Source organism: Momordica charantia (assembly GCF_013281855.1).
Source record: "Momordica charantia cultivar OHB3-1 chromosome 9 unlocalized genomic scaffold, Mcharantia_2.0 BLBB01000009.1, whole genome shotgun sequence".
NCBI lineage: Eukaryota > Viridiplantae > Streptophyta > Magnoliopsida > Cucurbitales > Cucurbitaceae > Momordica > Momordica charantia.
The window spans coordinates 18,966,538-18,991,138 of NW_028275167.1; the positions used below are offsets into that span (position 1 = coordinate 18,966,538).

The window sequence follows — 24,601 nt, forward strand, 5'->3', positions numbered from 1 at the left end:
TTTCAATTGATCTCTTTGTTAGACTTTAGCTAAGTTTTTAATTCTTAACTAAGCATGCCTAATCCTAACTAGAAGCACAATACCTTGCTTAGTATCTCATGTCAATGACCAATTCTAAAGATTTGATGAATTGTGTTTTCTATTTCTATTGTTCGACTGAGTCATGAACAATTGTCTTGTTTTCTGGATAAAACTTTTCTTTGCCTTTTTGGTCTCTAAAATTAAACTTTTCATCTCTATATGGGAAGTTCTTGTCCTAGTTATCAAGCATTTTTTCATTACTTCAAAAATATTTTCAAATTGAGAGGACACTATCTAACTTAAGTTTGAGGGAGAGAGTGGTTTTTTTTTTCAAGAAAAAAAATGTTATTTCCTTATTCCACAAAAATCATGCCATTTATTTTTGTGAAAAATAGTCTTTTAAAAGAAAATGCATAAAAGAAGAGTAATTAAAAACAAAAAATCAAGTCATCAGAAAAAGAAAGTCAAAGTCATAACATGTCAAGTAAAAGAGTCTTATTTGCTTGACAGAAAATAAGAGTGGTAAAATATTAAATAAGTAAGAAAAAAGAAAAGAGTGGTAAGAAACTCAAGAGGAAAGAAAATGCACTTATATGTCTAAGTTCCACTACAGCCTCGAGGGTAGTGACATAAGCCTAATATAACTTCATGAAACCATTGGAGACGTGTTATGATGAGTTACTATCCAAATGGCTTCTATAAGTGGTTATGGTTGACGTCGAGAAATTGTGTTGTAAAGCTTAGCGACTAGTAGCCAGGCCACGAGTCTTCTAGTGTAAAAGTCTTAGGCAAAAAGGAAACATGCAAATTCCGTAGGGCTACCAAAAAGTTTTTGAGTTAGAAAATGAAGAGATATTTAAGAAATTTTTTATTGTTTAAACATGATTTTTGGTGACTTGGCTTATAAGAATGGTAGAATGTAGATTTCTGATGTCTTTCCTCGTACAATTTATGAGCGAAAATCTTTAGCTATATATGCTTCTTGTATTTTGCATTTGATTTGGGTATTATAAAATGGTTAAGTTTGCTTGAGGACAAGCAAAAAGTCAGAGGTTGATTTCCCTTGTTTTTAAAGGTAAAAAGGTTATTCATTTTCATTTCAACTTTATTCTGCTTATGTTGAAAATTAAACATGTATTTTCCTAAGTGCATGATACATGTACATGAACTAATACTTATGTTCATGTATTTAGCATTTTCATATGGATTAATTGGGTTCATGAATGTATGGATTCATGGAATGAGATGTATAGTGGGGATCTAGATTTTTCCATGGACTTCTATAAATAGGATGATATTTGGTTGTATGTCAAGCAAGTGTGTGGACAAGAAAAAAAAGAGAGTTTTGTGGACCAAGTGTAGTTTGTGAGAACTTTTCAATACAAATGAAGTTGTTTATTCTCAAACAAGTTGTTGATTCTAAATTTGTGATTGTCCATCACACGCTTCCAACAAAGTGGTATTAGAGCTTGAGTTTCAAAAGAGTTGTTTTTTTTCAAATGGCAATCAACAATTTTGTTCCTTTCCATGTGTCTCGTCTTACCAAAGAAAATTATAGCAGCTGGTGTATTCATATGAAGGCTTTACTTAGTTCACAAGATGCACGAAGATTGTTGATAGAGGCTACAAAGAACCAGCAAAGGATGTGGTTTTGAATCAAGCTCAACGAGAGACTTTGCAAAATATGAAAAAGAAAGACAAAAGGCTCTCACCATTATTCATCAAGCCATTGATGATACAAATTTTGAGAAGATTTCTAGAGCAACCACCCAATGCAAGCATGACAAATTTTGGAGAATACTTATAAAGGAGTTGATCAGGTCAAGAAGGTCCGACTCCAAAAATTGAGAGGTAATTATGAAGCATTACATATGAAGGAGTCTGAATCAATTTCATATTACACTTCAAGGTTGCTAGCTTTGGTAAATGAAATGAAGAGATATGGTGAGACGATAAATGATGAGCAAGTAGTTGAAAAGATACTTTGCTCATTGGATGAAAAATTTAATTTCATCGTTGTAGCAATTGAAGAATCAAAGGATTTGAGTACACTATCTATTGATCAACTTATGAGTACTTTGTAAGCCCATGAAGTGAAGCTTCTCAAGAAGAACAAACAGACAACTGAGCAACTCTTTCAGTCAAAGTTGCAGTTGAAAGATAAAGAAGATAGCCAAGAAAAGGGTTATCGAGGTCAAGGTCGTGGTAGAAGTTGTGGATGTGGTGACTTCAGAGGTCGTGGTCAAGGAAACTTTGGCCAAAGAAAGTTTGATGGGAGTAATTTCAACTTGAATTCCTAGAGGTCCTGGCATACAAAATTATTCGAGGTCGTTTGGAGGAAAGTCAAATGATGACAGAAGGTATGACAAAAGCTGAGTTGAATGTTATAATTGTCATAAAATTTGGTCATTATTCATGGGAGTGCAGAAATAAAGTAGAAGAAAATGCCAATTACGCTGAAGAAGATGTTAAAAGCAGTGAGCCATCATTGCTTTTAGCATGCAGAGATGAAGAAACATGTGAGAACAGTTTGTGGTATCTTGATAGTGGTGCAAGCAAGCACATCTGCGGAAGTAAATCAATGTTTGTGGAATTGGATGAATTTGTTGGTCGCAATATCATATTTTGTGATGCTACAAAAATTCTAGTAAAGGGAAAAGGTAAGATTTTGATCATTTTGAAGAATGAGAAGCATAAGTTTTCTCCAATGTCTATTATATGCCAAATACAAAGAACAATGTTTTGAGTTTGGGACAACTCTTAGGCTACAATATTTTGATGAAAGATTATAGTCTTTCAATATGGGATCATCATGACAATATGATTGCTAAAGTCCAAATGACGAAGAATAAAATGTTTCCATTAAACATTCAAACTGATGTTGCAAAATGTCTGAAGTCATGTTTGATATATTCGTCCTGGATTTGGCACTTAAACTTGGACATTTGAATTTTGATGGCTTAAGATTATTAGCCAAGAAGAGCATTGTGAAGGATTGCCATATGTCATGTATCCATATCAACTTTGTGAAGGATGTCTGCTTTGCAAGCAATCAAGAAATAGTTTTCCACAAAAATCTTCTTCGAGAGCAAAGAGATCGCTAGAGCTTGTTCACACTGATCTTTGTGAACCTATCAAGCCAAGTTCTTTCGGCAAGAATAATTATTTCTTATTATTTATTGATGATTTCAACCTAAAAAACTTGGATTTATTTTGTCAAGGAGAAATCAGAAGTACTTGGCATGTTTAAGAGATTCAAAGCTCTTGTTGAAAAAGAAAGTGGTCTTTATATAAAAGCCTTGAGATCTGTGATAGAGGAGGAGAATTCACTTCGAATGAATTCAAAGATTTTTGTGCAGAAATTGGAATTCGTCGGCCTATGACAGTTCTACAAACTCCACAAAAAAATGGTGTTGTTGAAAGGAAGAATAGAACTATACTCAACATGGCTTGGAGGATGTTAAAGAGCAAGAAGATGCCAGAAGAGTTTTGGGCACAAGCTGTTGAATGTGTTGTTTATCTATCCAATCACTCTCCCACTAGAAGTGTATGGAACAAAACTCCAGAAGAAGCATGGACGGGAAGAAAACCATCTATATATTGCTCACTTGAGAGTATTTGAAAGTATTGCCTATGCACATGTGCCAGATTAGAAGTGCAGTAAGCTCGATGATAAAAGTAAGAAGCGTATTTTTGTTGGCTATGATGCAAGCTCCAAAGGCTACAAGCTTTATAATCCTACTACAGAGAAGATGGTGATTAGCAAAAATGTCGTGTTTGATGAAAAAGCTGCATGGAATTGGAGTGATGAATCAAAAGGCTATAAGTATCTATTTTTTTTCTAGAAAATAGTGATGAAACTAGTGATATTGCTTCTCCATTACCAACACCTTTATCATTAATCACACCAGTACAGACCACACCTTCATCATCTACATCAAGTTCAAGTGAAGGGACTCATCGCATGAGAAGTTGTGGAACATATATGATGAAACTGAAGAGTTAAGTGAAAGCTTTAATGATCTAACTCTCTCTTGTCTATTTGGTGATAGTGAACCTTTAAATTTTTAAGAATCTGTACAAGATAAAAAAACTGGAAGACTATAATGGTTGACGAGATAAAGGTCATAAAAAAGAATGATATATGGGAGCTTTTTACTTTCCAAGTGGAAAGAAAGCAGTAGGTGTCAAATGGGTGTTCAAGACAAAAGAGAAACGAAAGAGGAGAAGTAGAGAGACATAAAGCGAGATTAGTTGCAAAAGGCTACTCTCAGAGAAAATGCGTTGATTACGATGAAGTATTTGCTCATGTTGCCCGCTTGAAGACCATAAAATTGATGATTGCATTTGCTGCTCAAAATAGATGGAAGATTTTTCAGATGGACGTTAAATCAACATTTCTGAATGGATATCTTGAAGAAGAAGTATATTTAAAACAACCTCTTGGTTATGTGGTGAAAGGACAAGAGGATAAAGTTCTGAAGTTGAAGAAGACACTGTATGGGTTGAAATAGGCTCGAAGGATGTGGAATAGTAGGATTGACAAATATTTCCATGACAATGGGTATTTAAGATACCCACATGAACATTCTCTTTATACGAAGACTAACGACCATGAAGATATTTTGTTGGTTTGTCTATATGTTGATGACTTGATTTTTACAGAAAACTGTCCAACATGTTTGACGAATACAATAAGGCAATGATCCAAGAATTTGAGATGACAGACATTGGCCTTATATCATATTATCTTGGCATTGAGGTGAAGCAATCAAAAGAAGTAATTTTTATCTCTCAAGAACGATACACTAGAGAAATTCTCGAGAAATTCAAGATTTTCAATTCAAAACCAGTTGCTACTGCGATTGAAACTGGAATGAAATTGTCAAAATATGAAGATGGAGATGTTGTTGATCCTTCATATTTTAAAAGCTTAATTGGGAGCTTGAGATATCTGACGTGCATAAGACCCGATATTCTTTTCAGTGTTGGATTGGTGAGTCGGTTTATGGAATCTCCTACAACTACTCATTTGAAAGTAGCAAAGAGGATTCTTCGTTATCTCAAAGATACGCTGGATTATGGATTATTTTATTTTTCATATGGAGAATTCAAACTTGAAGGTTATTGTGATAGTGATTGGGTTGGAGATTTTAATGATCGAAAAAGCACAAGTGGAATTGTGTTCTTTATTGGCAATACTATTTTACATTGAATCATAACAAATAGGCTATTGTGACACTATCTACTTGTGAGGCAGAATATGTTGCTGCATCGTCATGTGTGTGTCATGCAGTTTGGTTGATGAATTTGTTCAAGGCAATTGGAATTGTGCGAAAAGATGCAACTGTAATTCATGTGGACAACAAGTCAGCAATTGCTCTAGCAAATAATCTAGTGTTCCATGATCGAAGTAAGCACATTGATAAGAGATTTCACTTCATCGGAGAATGCATTTCAAGAAAGGAGATTCAAGTTGATTATGTGAAGACTAAAAATCAAATTGCAGTTATACTCATAATATGTGCGTTTTTACTAGAAATAGGGGTACGCTCTTGGCACACCTATAACCTCAAAGATCGTTTTTAATGAAACATGAGTTTCGATGCGTTTTGACAAATTCCACTACAACCACGTGTCAACTCAATATTTAAGAAGACTTTTTGGTCAAACCAATCAAGAGGCTTAGAAATCGATGGACTCCTTGAAAGTCTCAAATGCTCAAATAGCTTCCAAATTTCCATATAAACACTAGCTCATTCTTCCAGATAATCGCTCGTAGCTTAGTTTGTTTACATTCATTTGTTTCATTTTAGCTTTTAAGTGTTTCTTTTGTAGTAGCACTCTATTTGGTGAATTTAACAATTTTCTAGCAAGCAGTTCTTATTCATTTCTATTAACAGTCGTTCATTGATCAAAATCTCCAAAAAGTATTATTTTTCTTCTTTTATCTTCTCATGATTTCATTTTCTTTATGTAAAGATATTGTGACAATACACTATTTTGAATTTGAACGAATTCACTCCCCTAATTCAAAGGAGAAATGTAAAGTTAGATCAAGTTACAACTTCTTTGTTACTTATACTTTCCAATTTTATTCCTTAAGTTTTTTACAATGGTGTCAAACGCTGTTTTTATTAAATTAGGTTTAATTAAATTAATCATGAGCTAATTTTACTTTTCTAGCCCTTCTATGGAAATTTAACTTATTCTTTTTAAACATAGTACCAAAATATTTCAAGGCACACACTTGTTCTTAATTTGGATTCATTTATAAATTAATAAACTTGATTTGGTCAATTAAGGAGTTCATTCAATTGCTTGATTCTGAAAAGGTTAACTATTAAATCCTAAAATCTAAATGAACAACTAAGGGAAGGAAACTTTAGAATAAAGAATCTAGTAAGAAACCTAGACATAGGACATTATCCTTTAGTTACAGTTGAGATTATCAAATTAAGGTCCAGTTGTTAATAGAAATATCAATAATTGACTTTAAACTTCAAGATCTCTCATACGTAAGTAGGTCAAGAAGCCGAACTGGTAAAACTCATATAAGTGCACCTCATACTCTTGCTACTGTGAGATTTGATTTCAAGTTAAGTTGTAGGAGGCTGGATTTTTATTTTTTGAAGTACAAAACCTCGGACAAAGTTTTAAAATAATCAAATTTTAAAAAGAAATTACAAAAATATTGTTAGTTTAAAAATAATAACTAAATTAATGTAAATTAAATAAATAAATACAAAAGTAACTTAGGTTTTTGAAACTATTGACAAATTGGTTAGGTCAAAGGAGGGATCAAAACTCGCGTACAATGGACGCTACTTCCATGCACGTGTGTTGTCTATGTGGCGGTTGAGGTGGCCGGTGATGTGGAAGTCACGTACAATGGACGCGACTTTCGAACGGAAGTCGCAAGCAATGTACGCGACTTCCTATTGCATGCGACTTCAACCTATTTTTCAGTTTTTTTTTTCTTTGTAAGAAGTCGCGTACACTGGGTTTTCATATTTTTTTATTGTTACTTTTATTAATATTACGAAATTTTTAATTAAGATACAATTAAATTTTTTATTTTTTGTTATTATATTTCAAATTTTAATTAAAATGTGATTAAAGTCTAAAGTTTTAAAATTAGACTAAAATCAATTCAATGAATTATAAGGTTTTTTTTTCATGTATTTATATTATAAAGTAAACATTTGTCAAATATCAAATTTTACACATGAAAAACATATTGGATACATAAAGCTGTCTTAAACTTTTAAACATATTACAAAACATAGATAATCATGTACCACATTGTCGTGGTCATCTTACGCAACGTCGACGACAAGGTTCTTGCTGAACAGGTGATGGGTCAAGTTGATGAGCTGAAGTAGATGCAGTGTCTAAATGAACTCCTGGCATAGAAATCATTAGAAAATGTGATTGTATAGGAGTATTCATAATTTGTTCATCTCCTATAACATCATTTTTTTAATGAACTTGTTCAGCTTCTTGTGTTTCTTCTTGAACTTCTTCATTTGGCTGTGCTTGGTTGTGCCTACGACGAGGATGCCTCATTTCGAAGTTTGAAGCAACTCTTGGATAAACTGAATTTGATTCAGTTACGCTAATGCAAGTATCACACATTGATTTTAATATAGGTAGATTTTCTTGTACTACAAAGTCTTGTACGTTGCTAACAAAAAAAAATCCTATAATGGATACAATAATTATTAATATTAAATTTGATTTAAATATTGTAATTAAAAAAATATAAGAAATATAATACTAACCATGTAACCGTGATAAGCAGATTCACGTGTGATATACTTTCTTGTAATCGAATCATACCACTATTGATAATCATCTGACATGGCCGACATATCTATCGCATCACTAAATGCACACCAATCACGACGTTGACGCCATAGTGATATATATGCTGCATGTTGACGTTGCCAATTGTGATCATGTTTTCCTCGTAGGCGATCTGATGTAGACTCGTGTCAGTATTACAGTATGACGATTTATTCTGTAGAAGCCCAAATTGTCGAAACACTCGATTTGGTAGATGACACTCGATAATATGAAAACATATAAGACAGCTTGAAGTCAACCAAATATCTCGCTCATTATGACAATATTCAGGTAATAGAATCATAATATTGTGATTGTACGATGTCCAAAAATCTGAAATCATTAATAAATAAGAATTAATATTATTATTAAGTTAATTATAATTATTTATTTCTAAGTAATATACCTCGCTGGGCTTAAGTCGATCAAAACATGTTCGATATTGAACCAACATGTTCGTAGATTGTTCAGAAGCTATCAAAACTTCATTCCATCTGCATTATGTAAAACTTATTCAGTTGCATATAATTTAAAAATCACATATAGATAAATGAAAATGAATGTATCGTGCACTGAGAGGACGTCCAACATATTGTTTAAGGGTGAGTACATGGTGTTGTGGAGCAATTGTAGAAAACCTATCCCACGCCCATACTTGTAAAAGTATCAACGGACCTGCTATATCCAGGACATCAGCTCGACTAGCCAAACATAGTTCTCGATATAACCATGCGAGACATGCACTACCCCATGAATATTGTCCAGCTTCCTGGAAATCAGTCAGTAACGGAAGGAACATGAGATAAACTAATGTGTTAGATTTATCGTGAAATAAAAATCCACTGATGAGCTGCATAATATATGCTCATGCGTATCTCTGTATTGCAACCTCATCAGCATCTGGTGGTAATTCAATGAATTGTGCCGCTAGCCAAGGAATAATCAACCTAGATCCCTTAAGTTGAGGAGTTCGTACTCCCAGTAGGTCCTCACATAATTGTGCCCAATCGTATTGCAAGGATCCTGTAATGGGCTCTCCATCAATAGGTAGCCCTAACCACACAGCAACATCTTGTAGTGTAATAGTACACACTCCACCAGACATGTGAAACGAGTGAGTTTCCTGCCTCCATCGCTCCACCAGTGCAGTAATAAGGTGTCAATCTAACTGAGTAAAACCTATCTGTGAAACCCTCAAAATCCAGACTGTTGTAGATATGGCACTATACGATTATCTAGCCTAATGTTATGAGATACTACGATCTCTCTTCTTCAACATTGCAAAACTATAGTAGATCCATTATCCTACACTAATTGTGAACGATGTGATCATTGTAAGTATAGCCGATGTGAATCCAAAGGTCCTGGATCTATGATTAATGCTGAAATATAATAAGACAAATAGCACAATTATAATCAAAGTTCATTTCAAATAACATGACATAAAGTATAGTACATTACAATTCCAAATATCTAATTATTACAAAGCAACAAATGATTCAATAAAGCGTAGTGTATTACAAAGCACAAATCCGAATAAGTGATAAAATATAGGCTATTACAAAGCAACAATCCCACACTAATTGAGAACGATATCACCGCATATTCTTCAACCTGTGTGAACTACAGACGACTCTCCTGTAGCTACTCGTCTCGGGCAGAAACCTTACAGCAAGCCATAGAAAATATAGAATCGATTTCAATATTAATAGATTTGTAACAGTATGTTAAAAAAATAATTAAAAAAATTCACCTTAATCATCCATTTCTCTTGAAGATGAAGCGTCAGAGTTGCGAGTTGGACATGTACCTTTGTTATGTCCATCTTTTTTGCATAGTCCACAATGAACTTTCGTACCCGTCTCCTGCCAATCCATCTCATTGTGAATGCAAGAAGTTTTTGGGCGTCCATGTTCCCTCAACAAATTTGGGTTCGGATAAATAACATCAAACTTCACTTCCGGCGAATAGTCCTTATGTTATATAGGGTAGAATCGAGATGCATAACAAAGTTGGTACCATGACAATTCGTAATACTTCTTGACATAAGGCAAATATGACAAGTGAACATGATTGCAGACTGCAATTACACGAGAACACGGTATCTTGAAAGATTGCCACTTGTTACAAGTACATGTATTGTCCTTCAAGCATACGACTTGAGTATGTTGGCCTTTGTAAGGAGAGAACATATCTATTCCTGTTTCGATTTGAAAAGTTTGTGTCTTTCGATCAATAGAAGTCACTGAATGTGCCGCCGCTCTTTTCTCCCACCTCCTCAATTTATTTAAAGCATATTTTGTATACTTTTCACCCCGATCTACTACTTCACTGATATCATCTCGACATTTCTGGAAATAAGTAATAGTCTTAAAAAACATAAACTTCACCAATGCAGTAATTGGCAACATTCTAACTCCTTTGAAAACACCATTAATACACTCTACTAGATTTGTTGTCATCCATCCATATCGGAACTCTCTCATATATCTTTCAAATTTACGCTTTTGGTGTTCCCCCAACACGATACACCAACTCTTTTAAGGGCTTTGAATTATATTTTTTGTTGAAATTGCTAGCCACATGACGGAGACAAAATCGATGATGTGCTCTCGATTCACTCTAACCATTTTCCTTATTTTTTCACAACCGCCAAAATACCTCCATGTCGATCAGAAATTAGACAAATTTCATCTCGTTCGGTAACCAAATTTCGCAAGGCACATAAAAACCACGATCAACTAGAAGTATTTTCCTCTTCCACAATAGCAAAAGCAATAAGGAATATAAGTCCATTTGCATCAATTGAGGTGACAATAAGTAATTTTCCCTTATACTTGCCATACAGATGTGTACCATCAATCTGGATTAATGGTCTACAATGTTTAAGTCCTTCAGTTGTAGGACCAAATGACCAAAACACTCTCCCAAAAATAAGATTTCCAGGTTTATTCGAAGGTATCAAGTCCCAGAGTACTCGAGCGTCGGCATTGTAATGCACCAAAGCATTCAACCAGTATGGGAGCTCTTCATACGATTTTTCCCAAGCTCCAAAAACTTTAATTAGTGCTTTTCGTTTAGCTTGCCACATACGTCTGTAGTTTACACAATATCCAAAATCTTTTTTTATGACTTCTTGTAATGAAACTACAGACGTACTAGGATCACGTCGTACAATATTTTGAATTTCATTGCACATAAAATTTGAGTCCAATTGTGAGTGATCATGTGTAAGCTCGGCATATAAGCACGAATGAACCTCCTCAAGTACACTGATTTCAAACATCCTATGAGATTTACGTCGACGAGCGTGAAGTGTCCACTTGCAACCATCATTCCACTGTTTGCATTTTACATACCACATATCTTGATTCGATTTCGTTACAACAAATTGATAATGTTGTGCAATACAATATTTCTTGACAGCAAGTTGTAGTTCTTCTTTGGTCTTAAATTTTGACGCTAAACGTATGTTATCTACATTCATTTCTAGAGACATCGACCCTTCTTCCAACATTGAACGTTCTTCACATATAGATTCTACAATCTCAAAATCTATTTTAGTAAACATCGGAGAAGGTGCTTCCTCATTTGGGAGTGGATGATTTAAATTTACTAGAAGGTTCACACACAATACAGTTCCAAACAATTCATCCACTTCCACCTCAATATCAGAAGCGGACCCATTTCCAGGTTCAAGTATCCCAATTTCATCACAATCTAATGACATAACTGTACAATATTTATAACTATGTTAACGAATTATTTAAAAAAAACATATAACAATATTCATAACATATAACATAAATCTAAAAAAGTTAACCATAATCCAATGTTAATCAATCTATGTCTAAATTAAATAACTCATGACAAAAAATATATATACAAACAAAAAACGACATACAAACAAAATAAAATTAAAAAAAAAAACAAAGACATATACATACAAATAAACAAAACAAAACATATACAAACAAAACAAAATTAATAAAAAAAGACTTATACAAACAAAACCAACTTAATAAAAAAACATTTACCAAAAAAATCAACTTAACAATAAAAAAGAAAAGAAAAAAAAAAGGTATACCGGCGGTTGACGTACGGTCACGGTGGCGGCAAAAACCAGAGCTCTGGCGGTAAAAGAGGCGGTGACTACAATAGAGGAGGCGGCGGGTGGAGAGGTCGGACGGCAGGAGTCTGGTCGGCGGTGATGGAGGAGGAGGGGGGACCACGGGAAGAAAGAAAGGATGAAAGTGAAGTGGGGGGGAAGGCCCGGGTGGGGACAATTTGTCCCCACCAAAACCCTAGCAAGTCGCAGTCGTTGGCTGCGACTTCCTTCTGAGACATGGCTACACGTGGAGCCACGTCAAAGCGAAGTCGCAGCGACGACTGCGACTTCAGTGAAATCGCGGTCATGGACCGCTATTTTGTACTAAATCGCAGGCGACGGCCACGATTTCGCTGAAATCACAACCAAATGCTGCCATTTATCTACCCTACTTTTGGAATAAGTTTGAATCCTACCCTACCTTTGTCATTTGTTTTTAAAAAGTAATTATTTAAAAAAAATCCCAAAACCTCATACCAACATCATTTTCACTTATTTCATTCATAAAACCTATAGCACGTTCAACATTTCATAATTCACTTTGTATTTAAAGAAAACCTTAAGTCCCTAAGGAACGATTTGGCAATTATTTCCATTTATGAGGAGTGTGCGCTTGTACTCTACTATTTTGCTATAAATCGGAGCCGCAAAAAGGTTTTGGTGTTGTTTCTGGGGAACTAAGTAGTTTATATCCTTTAAAAGTTTTGATTTCTTTCGTGATTTGTTGAGACGTGTGGTCGCTACACTGTGTATGTTCCAGCAAGTTTTTGTTTAGTGTATGAGCATAGAATCTATGTTGCGCCTCAATCTGGAGATTGACAAAACCCTTAGAAGGCTAAAGAAGGAGTAGAGACCGAAAAATAACAAGAAAAGCAAAAAGAGAAAGAATTAGAACCTTAAAGTATTACTTAAGGAGTAAGTTCAACCATGGAATGAAGAGTTCACCACAACATCAGAAGATCATTTGTGTAATGCCCTAGGCCTAGGATTCGGACTAGGATTCTGTCACACCTGAGTAGATAGGAAGGGTACATCAATGAATCGATACTACATCTGAATGAGAGGGATCTTGAGATCATGGAAGAATGGTCAAGAAATACTTAAAAGAATTGATAATCATTACCTATACTAACAAGGTGCACCTTCCTTTCGGTAACTCAATCATAAGAACTCCAAACTAAACCGTGCTCGGCTTGGAGCAAACTTGGACTGGGTGACCTCCTAGTTGCTTTACTGGGGGGAATGGTGGGACGATCAGGGCCAAATTTGGATTTCGAATCTTGGGTCTGGGGCGTGAATAGGAATGAAGATATGGAAGACCAAAGAGCAAATATAGACAAGTTATGAACAACGGACAAGGAATCCACGATCCTATTTTGTTAACAGACAACAAAGATGTAACCATGAGGAAATATGCTACGCATGCTTTCCTAGAACTTGAATTCAGGATAGCAAACCCTATGATTGCCACTGCTCAGTTTGAACTTAAGCCGATCATGTTCCAAACATTAGAGACAATTAGATAATTTTCAGAATTAACAAATGAGGACCTATATTCCCATCTGAAATCTTTTCTTGAAATAACTAACTCGTTTAAATTACAAGGTGTAACTGAAGATGCCCTTAGGATCTAAGTTATTTCCTTTTTCTCTCAATGACCAAGCGAGAGCGTGGCTGAATGCATTCCCACCAGATTCAATCACATCATAGGCAGAGTTGTTTGAAATTTTTTTAACCAAGTGCTATTCAGTGACAGGAAATGCAAAGCTAAGAGAAAGCTAAGAGAAGATATTGTGATATTTAGACAAAAGGATAACGAGCCAGTTAAAGAAGCATGGGAGAGATTTAAAGGGCTTTTAGATAAATTCTCAAATCATGGACTGCTTGTATGCTTTCAAATCAAACAATTCTTTAGGGGACTAGACATACATTCGAAGATGATGTTGAATACAACAACTAATGATTTGTTTTTGGAGATGTTGGATAAAATGAAACAACATAATAAATAATGGAATTTGAAGAGAGCCACTATAGTTAAAAAGTAAGTATCAGCCAGAGAATTGGACACTACAACATCCATGCTGTAATAGATAGCTGTCATGAATCAAATGTTGAAGTACTTGACGGTAGAGAAGAATAATAGTGCGCTAACCACAGTGGCTCCTTCTCAAAATCTGTCGCCTGTTCAACAAATTTCTAAACTCTCTTGTGTTTACTGTAATGATAATCATATGTTTGAGAATTGTCCATCTAATCCCGCTTCGATTTGTTATGTAGATAAAGGAGCTCAACATAATTTTAATCCATATTCAAACATCTACAATCCAAGTTGGAGGCAGCATCCCAACTTTTCATGGAATGAATAGGAAAACTCTAGCAGGCAAGTCAAGTTCAAAACCAGCAGTTTAAGCCACCTTATTCTCCACCAGAGTTCCCCAATCAACATGTGAATCCACCACAACAATTAAATCAACAATAGAGAGTCAAAAGCCAACCCAGTCAAAGCAGTTCTAGTAGTCCTTGAGAGTCTTTTGAAGGATTACAGAGTTTGAAATGATGCGATGATTAAATTCACAAACAGCCACCATTCAAAGTTAAGCAACCTCCAAGGAATTTAGAAGTCCAAAATGGGCCAAATTGCAAATAACTCAAGGCTTGACCATTAAAAGCATTGTCAGGAAAAAGAGAGATGGAAGGGAGTAGTGTAAGGTTGTGACCTTGAGAAGTGGATTGACATATGATGGCCCAAAGATGCTAATAGACATAGAAGGAACATCCAGAACAATTCAAAGCAGATAGAGAAGTCAAAAAATAAGAATACCGATCTAGGCAAGGAGAGTGCACCTAGTGCATCTGAGAAGGTAAGCAGAACTTTTAAACCCAATCCTTCTTTTTCTCAGAGATTAGCTAAGGAAAACCATTGTTGCTAGATGAGGAAGTTGATCATTAATCAAGGAGGTTGGAACTCATTGGTTTTTCTATCCTCTCCATCGTGTGTACTTTTTATGCCCACAATCCTTAAGAATATGTCGCAACCAAGAAATTTTTGCAGGTATATATAGAAGCAAGTGTCGTATACTCAACCTCCGTAAAACTACCGGAAACTAGGGGTGTTCATGAGTTGAGTTGGGTTGGGTCGGGTTAAGGGCATTTTTTGGACCAACCCAAATTTTCAGGTTGGTTAGACTAGCAAACCGATAGAACCGAACTAAATAGGCAAACCAATCCAACCCAACTCAAACTTTTTGGGATGGGTCGGGTTGGGTCATCGGACTGCATCTTTTTTATTTTTAAAGAAAATTGGATTACTGTAGAGACATCGACGACGACGGCAAAGTTAACTCTACCGCCGGTTTGGGTGAGGCAGCCATCAGAAAATCACCGATTAACTCTCTCTTTTTTTTTTTTTGACCGGCGAAGCTAATGTCAATCAACAAATTAGACTTCTACGTTTCTTTTCTGAAGAATCCAGATTGAATATTTTAATTTTTCATCTATATTGATCACTTTTTTTTATCAGAAGAACCCATATGGAAAATTTTAACTTTTCATCTACGTTGGTAACTTCTTTTTTTATCAGAAGAACTCGATGAGGAAGAAGAGAAAAAGAGCTATGTTTTTTGTTTTCTTGAATCCCATTTTGATTCCTGCTTCATGAACCTATAAACAAAAACACCATTAATTCTCTCCCCAACACTATTCAAGAAATAAAATCTTTTCTTATTTCACATGAAACAAGAATGAAAAGAGAAGCTTCAGCAACAACCACTACATATCCTACATTACCATCAGTCAATCTCACACTACAATAAAGCACTATACCTAGAGAATCACAAAGAACTCAGCAAAATAACTATTTTTATAACAGAGGTGGTTTTAGATCGAATAGTGGAAGAGGAGGTGCAAAATGCAGCCAAAAATAATTATCTCAATTACAAATGCAGACGGTATTTGTTCGCTAATCCTAGATCAAGTTCTTATTCCAATTAATGCGAAATTTAAATTTTAAATTAGAAACTACCACTTAAAAGATTAGATAAAATAATCTAAAACTTCTAAGTAACAAAAACGATAAATAAATATTATGGAGAAGAAAATTAAACGTCGGATTTATACTGATTCACCCAATGTGGGCTTCCAGTTCTCTGCTACCGTTGCAAGTTCTACGAAAATGTCAGAAAGAATCTCCCAAGAGTTTACAAGCCCTTTACAATGATTTCGCTCAGTTTTTCCTCATACAGAAAACGCTCACGAATCACTCTACAAGTTCTTTCAAACTCTTGACGGATACACAATTATTTAGCTCTCAAACTCTCTCTTCTTTGAAAATTTCTCATGATTCACTATTTGTACCCACTAATCAAATGGTCCATCTATTTCCATTTATAATAGATTGTATGACAAAAACTAAAAGGGAAAGGAAAAAAAAAACTCAAACCGAAAAATACAAGTAAAAATTCAAAAAGATCTTTTCCCTTAAGGAAAAAGATTTTCTCCTTGGTTTGGGTCCATTATACCTAGAGAGGAGGTCGAAATTGGCATTCAAGAAATCAAATGAACTGTCATTTTTTTTCATAAGTTTGGACAAACTGCAGACATATGTTATTTTCGAATGACAAATAACACCAATGGACATAACTGAAATGGAAGACCCCAAGCATATAATCAACAATCATCGATGTCTGTAATGGTTATGACTCCGAATTTAAACAAGGATAGCAACTGGTATCCAGACTTAAGAGCTACCAACCATATCACCAATGACATGAACAACCTAAACATGAGCATTGAATTAGTTATTAATGGGCAAGAAATACACACACCAAATAGAGCAGGTTTGTCAATAACCTATACGGGCCATTCTTCTCTTATTTCTTCATCTAACCATATTTTCAACTTCAAAATCTCCAACATGTTCCCCAGTTACTAAAACCCTTACAAGTGTTAGCGAATTTGCAAAGATAACAAAGTTAATTTTGAATTTCACCCTTCTTTATTAAGGACCAAACTATTGGTAAAATTCTACTCCAAGGACTATACTGTTAGAATCCATATAAATGAATTAAATTTACCCAACCCATAAGCTTAAGTTTTTGGGTTGAGTGGTGGTTTATTTATTCTTAAGATATACTCCATCAAGGATAAAATTTTTTGTTGAGGGGGCTTCATACTAATTTACTATAAGTAATTCAAATAATTGATAAAAGTAATTTTGAAACTAGCAAGACCATTTTTGTAAATATGCTCTACAAATTTAGTCTCGAATGTTACAATTGTAATAAACAATTTTTTAGTTTAAACCAGGATATGCGGGTAATTTTTGTAAATTTACTTAGATAAATATTTATCAAAACTACTATTACTTTTTGACGATCCCATCAATTTTCTTTTATAGTATCTCTCCCCTTAGATTTCAAATTAAATCTACAAGAACATTGCGAAATCGAGCATAGCTCAAGTGGTTAAGCACCTATCTTTGACCAAAAGGTCATGAGTTCGAATGTAAAGTATTAAAAATTTAAATTTCAAGATTTCACTCACTAAAGCGGCGGAAAAACAAATAACTCCCTCTATTCCAATATCTTTATGGGGTAAAGAAGGATCAAAAAATTCTAATTTAAAAAAAATGGAGGAAAGGGCGTGATTCCGCTCCAGTCCCCGATTTCCCTCTTATGTATTGGTGTCGAACACGTAGACATTTTGTAACACTGATAACAACAAGACTAACCTTTTTTTCAACGGAAAAAATGATTTTTGTTCTGACTCAAGTTTTGTTATCTTTTGCTTAGGTCAATTTTTGTGAAATTACAAATTGTCCCTGGTTTCTTCTTCTTTTTTCGGTTCATTGTTCTCTCTCTTCCCTCACTCTTCCTAATTTTCCTCTTCTTCTCTCTCCCTGAGGCAACATCGTCTCCACAATAATTTGGGCATAATTTCCCTAGGTGTAATAAAAGCTAGCCTTCATCACATGCTTAACACCATCCTATAACCACTTGAAAAGTCAACCTCATTCCATTAAGCAGCACAGGGCACTCCCAAGTTTCAGAATCTCGAGAAGAATAAAGAGGAAATGCGTGCAGATTCAAAGAAATGAAGTCCTTGCTTCTGTAAGATCTAGCCTCCAATGACGACGTTACACCCTCTATTTGAGTCACGCCAAATCGTTGTTGGGTCTCTAAATTTGTGTCCTGGGGTGCTGCCAGAACTTGCCCTAGAAAATCTCTCGCCTCCTCTTCAGACTTTCTACATCAAATTTTTTTTTAGAAAATCGCTACATCAACTTCAATATGCGAGAGCAATACTTGAGTGAGTAAGAATCAGGGTTGAGCGAGAGCGAGAATCAGAGTTGAGTGAGAGCCAGAGCGAGAACCAGAGTTGAGCAAGAGCCAGAGTGAGAACCAAAGTTCTTCAATTTCATTCCTTTTTAACTCTCACCCTTACTCAAATTCTGAGGAAAAAAAGGGATATGATTTTTTTTTCCTACAGACTATTTCAATCTCGCTTTTTTTTTTTTAACCTCATTCCATTTTAAAAATTAAATAATTATTTTTTCTATTACTTTCAAATCTAGTAAATTATTTTAATTTCATTGGATTAAATTTTAAATTTGAATCTCATTCCTAATTAATATCATTAAGATTGTGGACAGATTTAGATTTTTGTCATCTTTCAAGTAATTATTTGAACCAACTAGTTAAAAGAAAAACAAATCTCAATCTATCCCTCAATCTCTGTCCAATTTAAATTTAAAATTTAATTTCTTAATTTTTTAAAATTATAGAATACGTGTGAAAGTAAAATAAAAAAAAAAAGAAAGAAAGAAAAAAAAACAGCAATCTTTGCTCTAACCCTGGTTCTCGCTTTTTTTTCTAAAAAAAAAACACTTGGATTCAAATTTAAAATTTGATTATTTAATTTTTTTAGAATTATAGACCATGTGTGAAAGTAAAATTAAAAAATAAAAAAATTCCATCAATCTCGCTTGTTGATGTCAAAATCTGCCCAAGTGTCGTGGAACGACCGATGTTGGGCTCTAGCGAGCTATAGGCGAGCGAGTTGTTGAGATAACGAGCTGATTAAAAGCAAGCTCTAAAGGGAAGGTCTCTCTAGTGAGCTTGTGCGAAGCGGTTAGAGGGAGAAGACCTCACTTGCGAGCTAATGTAGAACGAGCTAGAGGGGCAAGACCTCACTTGAGAACTAGTTATGATTGATCGTGATAGTGCATGATGGGCCGCTAGGCTCTTTGCCTTGGCACAGTTATGGTGACGTGGGTCGTCCTGTCGCCCTTGACAGCAGCATTAAATAGTCGTCGGAAAGCTCATTGGCCTAGCACATTTCCTTAAGCACACTCGAGTGCTTAGTCGCTTCATCTTCATTCGATCTGAACCTTAGGTGTGGTCGCCACGTGGAGGGTTGAGATCTTTCCTGGCCCTACATACATACTTACATACGTAGGTACGTTACATACATACATATATGTATGTATGTGTGTGTGTATATATATGTATATATGTGAGGACTGTTGGAAAAATTAAAGGAATCCTAATTCATAATTATTCTAGAATAAAAGCCATAAAATTCCATAACAATCAAGATCAAAGATCTAAGCATGGAAGAAAACCAAAATCTATAAAGAGATTAGAATTACCTGGAACCATTAGCTAGATTGACCATGAACTACCACGAAACTGTGGTTTGTGATCTTCCTCAACTATGCAACCCAGACCAACTATGGGTAATACTATCTGTTTGATAGGAAACAGGAGGCTCAAGAAGCATAGTATATTGGGGACCATAACCATATATTTATAGGTTAATCCTAGCGTTTTTCATAATCCTTTAAGTTTAATGGGCTGGTTTTTACTCAGTAAGCCACACCACTAAATGGGAAGTCATGGACTCATAATTAAGATCACTCATGTAACGACCCAGAATTTCCCCCACACTTCTAGGTCACGTTAACTATCCAACTGATTAAACTTAACCCCAAATGCCTGATGCCAACTCCCTATGCAACAATTATATAAAATTATGTTCCACCTCTGGTCAATTCAACAATAAATCAATTTCATAGAATATCAATCAACAACATCCGTGGACAACCTCAGGGGACAATTTTATTATTCAAACTAGGCAAAACTCAATGAATGGTAGAGAACTAAGATAGACACCTATCCTGAAATAAAATCAATAACAAGTGGGAACCTCCCAATTATTCAAATACGAACAAATAGTTTATTGACCATAACATAAGGTCTTAACTAATAACTTAAGATAACCAAGAGTGACTAAGCAGCCTATGGTCCTCGCTCGTCATGTCTCCTCCGTCTCATCACCATGGTCGCCCACGAGTCCTTCACCTGAAACAATCATTGTAGAGGGGGGGTGGGTATATAAAATATACTCCATAAGTAGCCCTCACCAACAACACACACACATCATGCTCAACTAAATCATGAAACATTCATAGTCATGCCTTTCATCACATTATGCATTCAAACATAGACACATTCTATAAAATTCGGTGACAACCACAACCAGAAACACATTAACTACCAACCTCTAGTCTTGCTAACATCTCAAGTACCTCTACGCTTATCACAGCTATCCTAGCCTTCCACAGTTAACTCCTTCGAGTAGAGTCGGCCCCTGACCATTTTTACTCAGAGCCCCGACACTGTTGCATCGGCCCTCGACCATTTTTACCCGAGGCCCCGATGACTTCACCATCTATTGGCCCTTCACCATTTTTACCCAAGGCCCCAATAGCCTTCCTTCCAAAGGACTCCTCGTATCGACCCTCGACCATTTTTACCCGAGGCCTCGATACTCAATTAGTGACGTATCAGCCCCAGACCATTTATACCCGAGGCCCTGACACTCACTCATTCATTTCCTCCAAGAATCCAACTCTCACCAGAGACTTACTATATACTTTCTTAAGCCATTACCCCTGAATCCTTCAACTCACAAATACAATTCAGCATGCTTCCACAACATAAACAACATTCTAATAATGAAATAATGAACCAACCATGCTCTCACAATATAACTTTTCTTAACAACGGCTCCATAATGAGTTTCGTCGCAACAAAGCATAACCAAACAAATTTTAAACCATTGGAGTCCGACACAGTTCACCCAAAATACTTAATATCCAGCATCAATATTCAATAAGCATTACTAAGTATAATAACACACAAGACACGCCGAACAACTCATGCATATTCAGATAACAAACATTTCCACAGCAATACTCGGCAGTTTAGCAAGCAGAAACCTCACCATTTTCACCGACGAATATCCAACACTACTCCAAGTATACCGATTAACACAACGAGAGTTATTTAGCACAAGGACGTAACAAAATTAATATTAAATGCCACAAAACCAGCACATTAGAGACCATTTAACATACATTAACGCACGCACACGCCCCTTGTCTACTTACTCACAACCGCGCCCTTAAGTTTTGCGTCGATCTCACACCTAAGCACTAAAACAGAAAAATACAGCAAGTTATGTATACTATTTAGCCTTCGAAATCAATTCTAAAATGGTTCAAATGACTCATTATCACCAAAACCGACTTCGTATAGGTGTGGGTCACCTAGATCTAGCTCGCTAAGGTGTGGGTAGCCTAAATCGAGCTTCGAACGGATGTGGGTCACCACCAAACGTCCTAAACGCTGCTGTAACGCACAAATCCCGCCGCTGGAGTTGCTGTTCGTCGGATCGTAGCAGCAGGTCGTCGAGGTTCGCCGCGGATCTGACCCGTTCGCCGTGTGCCGCCGCGAGGAGCGCTGCAGGGAGTGGTGCTGGCTCGTTGCAGACCGCCGGGGTTCGTGGAGGACGCTGGGCCGTTCGCCAGAGAACACGTCGCCAGAGGAAAACGCGCCGCCGCTACTGTAGATCGCCGGGACGTCGGGTTGAAGTCGCGCCGCCGCTGCTGCTGCTACGGATGTGGTCGCCGGCCGCCGCTGCTGCTGTTTCGAGGAGGCGCCGCCGTGAGGTGTGGTCGCCGGTGAACAAGAAGAAGAGGAGGGGTGGGTGACGACTAGGGCAACAAGGGAGAAAAGAAGAAGAAGATGAAGTCCTTTTTGTTTTATTTTTCCTCTTTTCCTTTGTTTTAAAACCAACTTAACCCAATAAAGGCCCAAAAAGTCCAAGCCCAAGAGAAAAGAAATCCATTCCATCTTAAAACAAGACCCACTACACGAAGTCCGGTAAATATAACTTTAATTGGAGTTTAGAGCCCGATAAATATGTATAAATTTAATTAACAATTAATTTAAAAATTAAATGAAAAATCTCTTGATTCGAGAGTAACTAACCTGAGGGACTCGGGGCGTTACAACTCATATGCCCATTAAATAGCCCAAATATAATTGCTCTTTAATTTGTTACCCACATATGAATTAATTATTAAATTAATTCCAACAATCTCTCACTTGGATAACAATTTTCTTTACTAGCAATTATATTAATTTATTCTTTAGTGCACAACTCAACGCTATTAAAATAAACTTCCGTTTAATAACAATCTGGTCCATCTCGCATATCAATGAGGGACCAAAGCAGCTTCTGTTACATGTATAGTCGCAACTTAACCTTCAATGATCACCACACCAAATATACTCAATAACATGGATCAAAGTGTGGAAGAGTAGCATGAGAATTACATCTGATGTGATCTAAACATGTCTATTCCCAACTGGTCCAACTTTATATTTTAAAGAGATTAAAATTTATGCTTTCTAGCTTTTTGTTAAACTACATTTAGAAAGAAAATAATTTAGAGTAACAAAATAAATCATCTTCTTTATTCTGCAGGAAAGAAAAACCACATGTCTAATTTAAGAAAACACAAGCTCTCACTCAACTGACATACCATAATTTTCTGAGCGGATCTGCAATGATGGAGTTGTATTTCTTTAAACAAAAATACCCTGAATTTTCTTTATCAATTAAATCTTAAATATTCATACAAAAGCTTTTGTTGCCGTAATATGGAAAAATACAAATTTTTGTCAAAACAACCTAATGACAAAATTTGACAACCATATTCTTAAGTTTGTGCCACATACAAAATGCTATGAACACAAACTTTAGTGGTGAAAGAGACTAAACTGACTCTCTACCACGAGATAGTAGCATTCTTTAACCTATTAGTGAATATAGCTTCAAAGGTGGATCTAGATGGCAACTCAAATTATCAAAATCAAATAGTTTTATGATCTCAAATTAATATGATTTTGATGAGTGAGCATCTAATTTTTTTGTTTTTTTGTTTTTTTGTGTTAAGCACCCTATAACTTTTTAGATCCAATTAAGAGTTATTAAAAATTGTCTTTCATATTCTTGATATGAATACTCCAACGGAAGCATATAGACTTTAAGCATGAATTTTTTTATTTTACTTTATTATTCAAGGGACCTTTATTGAAAGTGAGCTTATTACCACTAGCAATTTCAATATCCCTTAGTGCATAAATATTTATGCTAGAGAACTTGCGATACCTTTCAACATAGTTCTTTTTGTGAATTCTGAATATTACTTGAGATTAATCTTACAATATCATTTCACAATATAAAGAGATATGTTCATGCAAGTTTTCATCCTCTAACTAAGCCTTTATTATGTCGCAGACATATTACACTAGGTAAATAAATTTACTCCCACTATGTAATTCATAATTATTACTCTTATTACCTTCCGATACTACATATGATAATCACCAGTAGAAAAGTGGTCTTCCAAGACAGTTGTGAACAGTAAACAAGTTTGGAGGAAAAAAAACTATCATAAATGATGGGGTGAGTTTTTGGCGGGAAAAACGCTATTTTTCAGATTTTGTAAGTTTTATGACGGTTAAAAACTGTCACGAAAATCGAATTTTGGGAGCTATTTTGGGCGGTGAAAAACTGTTACGAAATGGTGGAGGCGCGATTTTGGGCGGGAAAAAACGGCAATTTACGAAAATTTTCATGCTTTTATGACATTTTATAATTGTCAAGAAAAATAAAAAGAATTTCAAGTATTCCATGACAATTACATAGACCCTCTTGAAAATATATGACATACAAAAACAAATGATTTTGAGCGCGGTTCATTTCTGTCGAAAAAACTGCAGCTTAGTTAACGATATTAATTATTTTGGGATTATCCGGTCGTATCGAGTATAGATTTATGCTTAATAGTTTCCCCAAATACTCCATGAAACAAGTAGAAAATGATTTTGGTATAGTGGTATGCTTATCCTGCGTAATTGTGTCCTTCCTCTCTTCGGTCCTGAGTTTGAGCCCTATGAATTTAAATTATTTTTTCAACCCTCTATTAATATATTTTTATAAAAATAATATAGGTTAATTCTAGTTTCACCAAGCATTTCGTAAATAAAATATTCATATTTAAATTATATTTTTTTATTGGAATAAAAGGTAGTCAACTTAATCGAATGCTTAGGAATTATTTTGGGTTTAAATTGGAACTAATTAGGTTTGTTGGAGACTATTTATCGTCGGCAACGTATCGACAAAAGAAAGGTATTGTTATTTAAGAATATCTTTGATCATGATACTATGTGCAAGTCTCTTTAGGTTGGAATGCTTTGATGAGCTAAA

The 24,601-nt window shown here is 35.3% G+C and overlaps 1 protein-coding gene, 1 non-coding gene and 1 pseudogene across 2 annotated transcripts; all 3 read right to left on the reverse strand.

Moving 5' to 3' along the window:
- Window positions 1-8,398: 8,398 nt before the first annotated feature.
- On the reverse strand, window positions 8,399-9,746 carry LOC148209141 (serine/threonine-protein phosphatase 7 long form homolog pseudogene; annotated as a pseudogene).
- Window positions 9,747-10,606: 860 nt separating this feature from the next.
- Window positions 10,607-11,599, reverse strand: LOC111021598 (uncharacterized). Its single transcript, XM_022298611.1, has one exon. It carries the CDS (start codon window positions 11,597-11,599, stop codon window positions 10,607-10,609), a length of 993 nt encoding a protein of 330 aa, XP_022154303.1.
- A 2,153-nt stretch (window positions 11,600-13,752) lies between these two features.
- On the reverse strand, window positions 13,753-13,859 carry LOC148209142 (small nucleolar RNA R71). Its single transcript, XR_015787480.1, has one exon. It is a non-coding gene; the product is annotated as a small nucleolar RNA R71 (small nucleolar RNA).
- Window positions 13,860-24,601: the final 10,742 nt, after the last annotated feature.

Bases quoted from the DNA above. Each gene is read 5' to 3' on its own strand.
- LOC111021598 (XM_022298611.1), bottom strand. From the start codon at position 11,599: ATGTCATTAGATTGTGATGAAATTGGGATACTTGAACCTGGAAATGGG.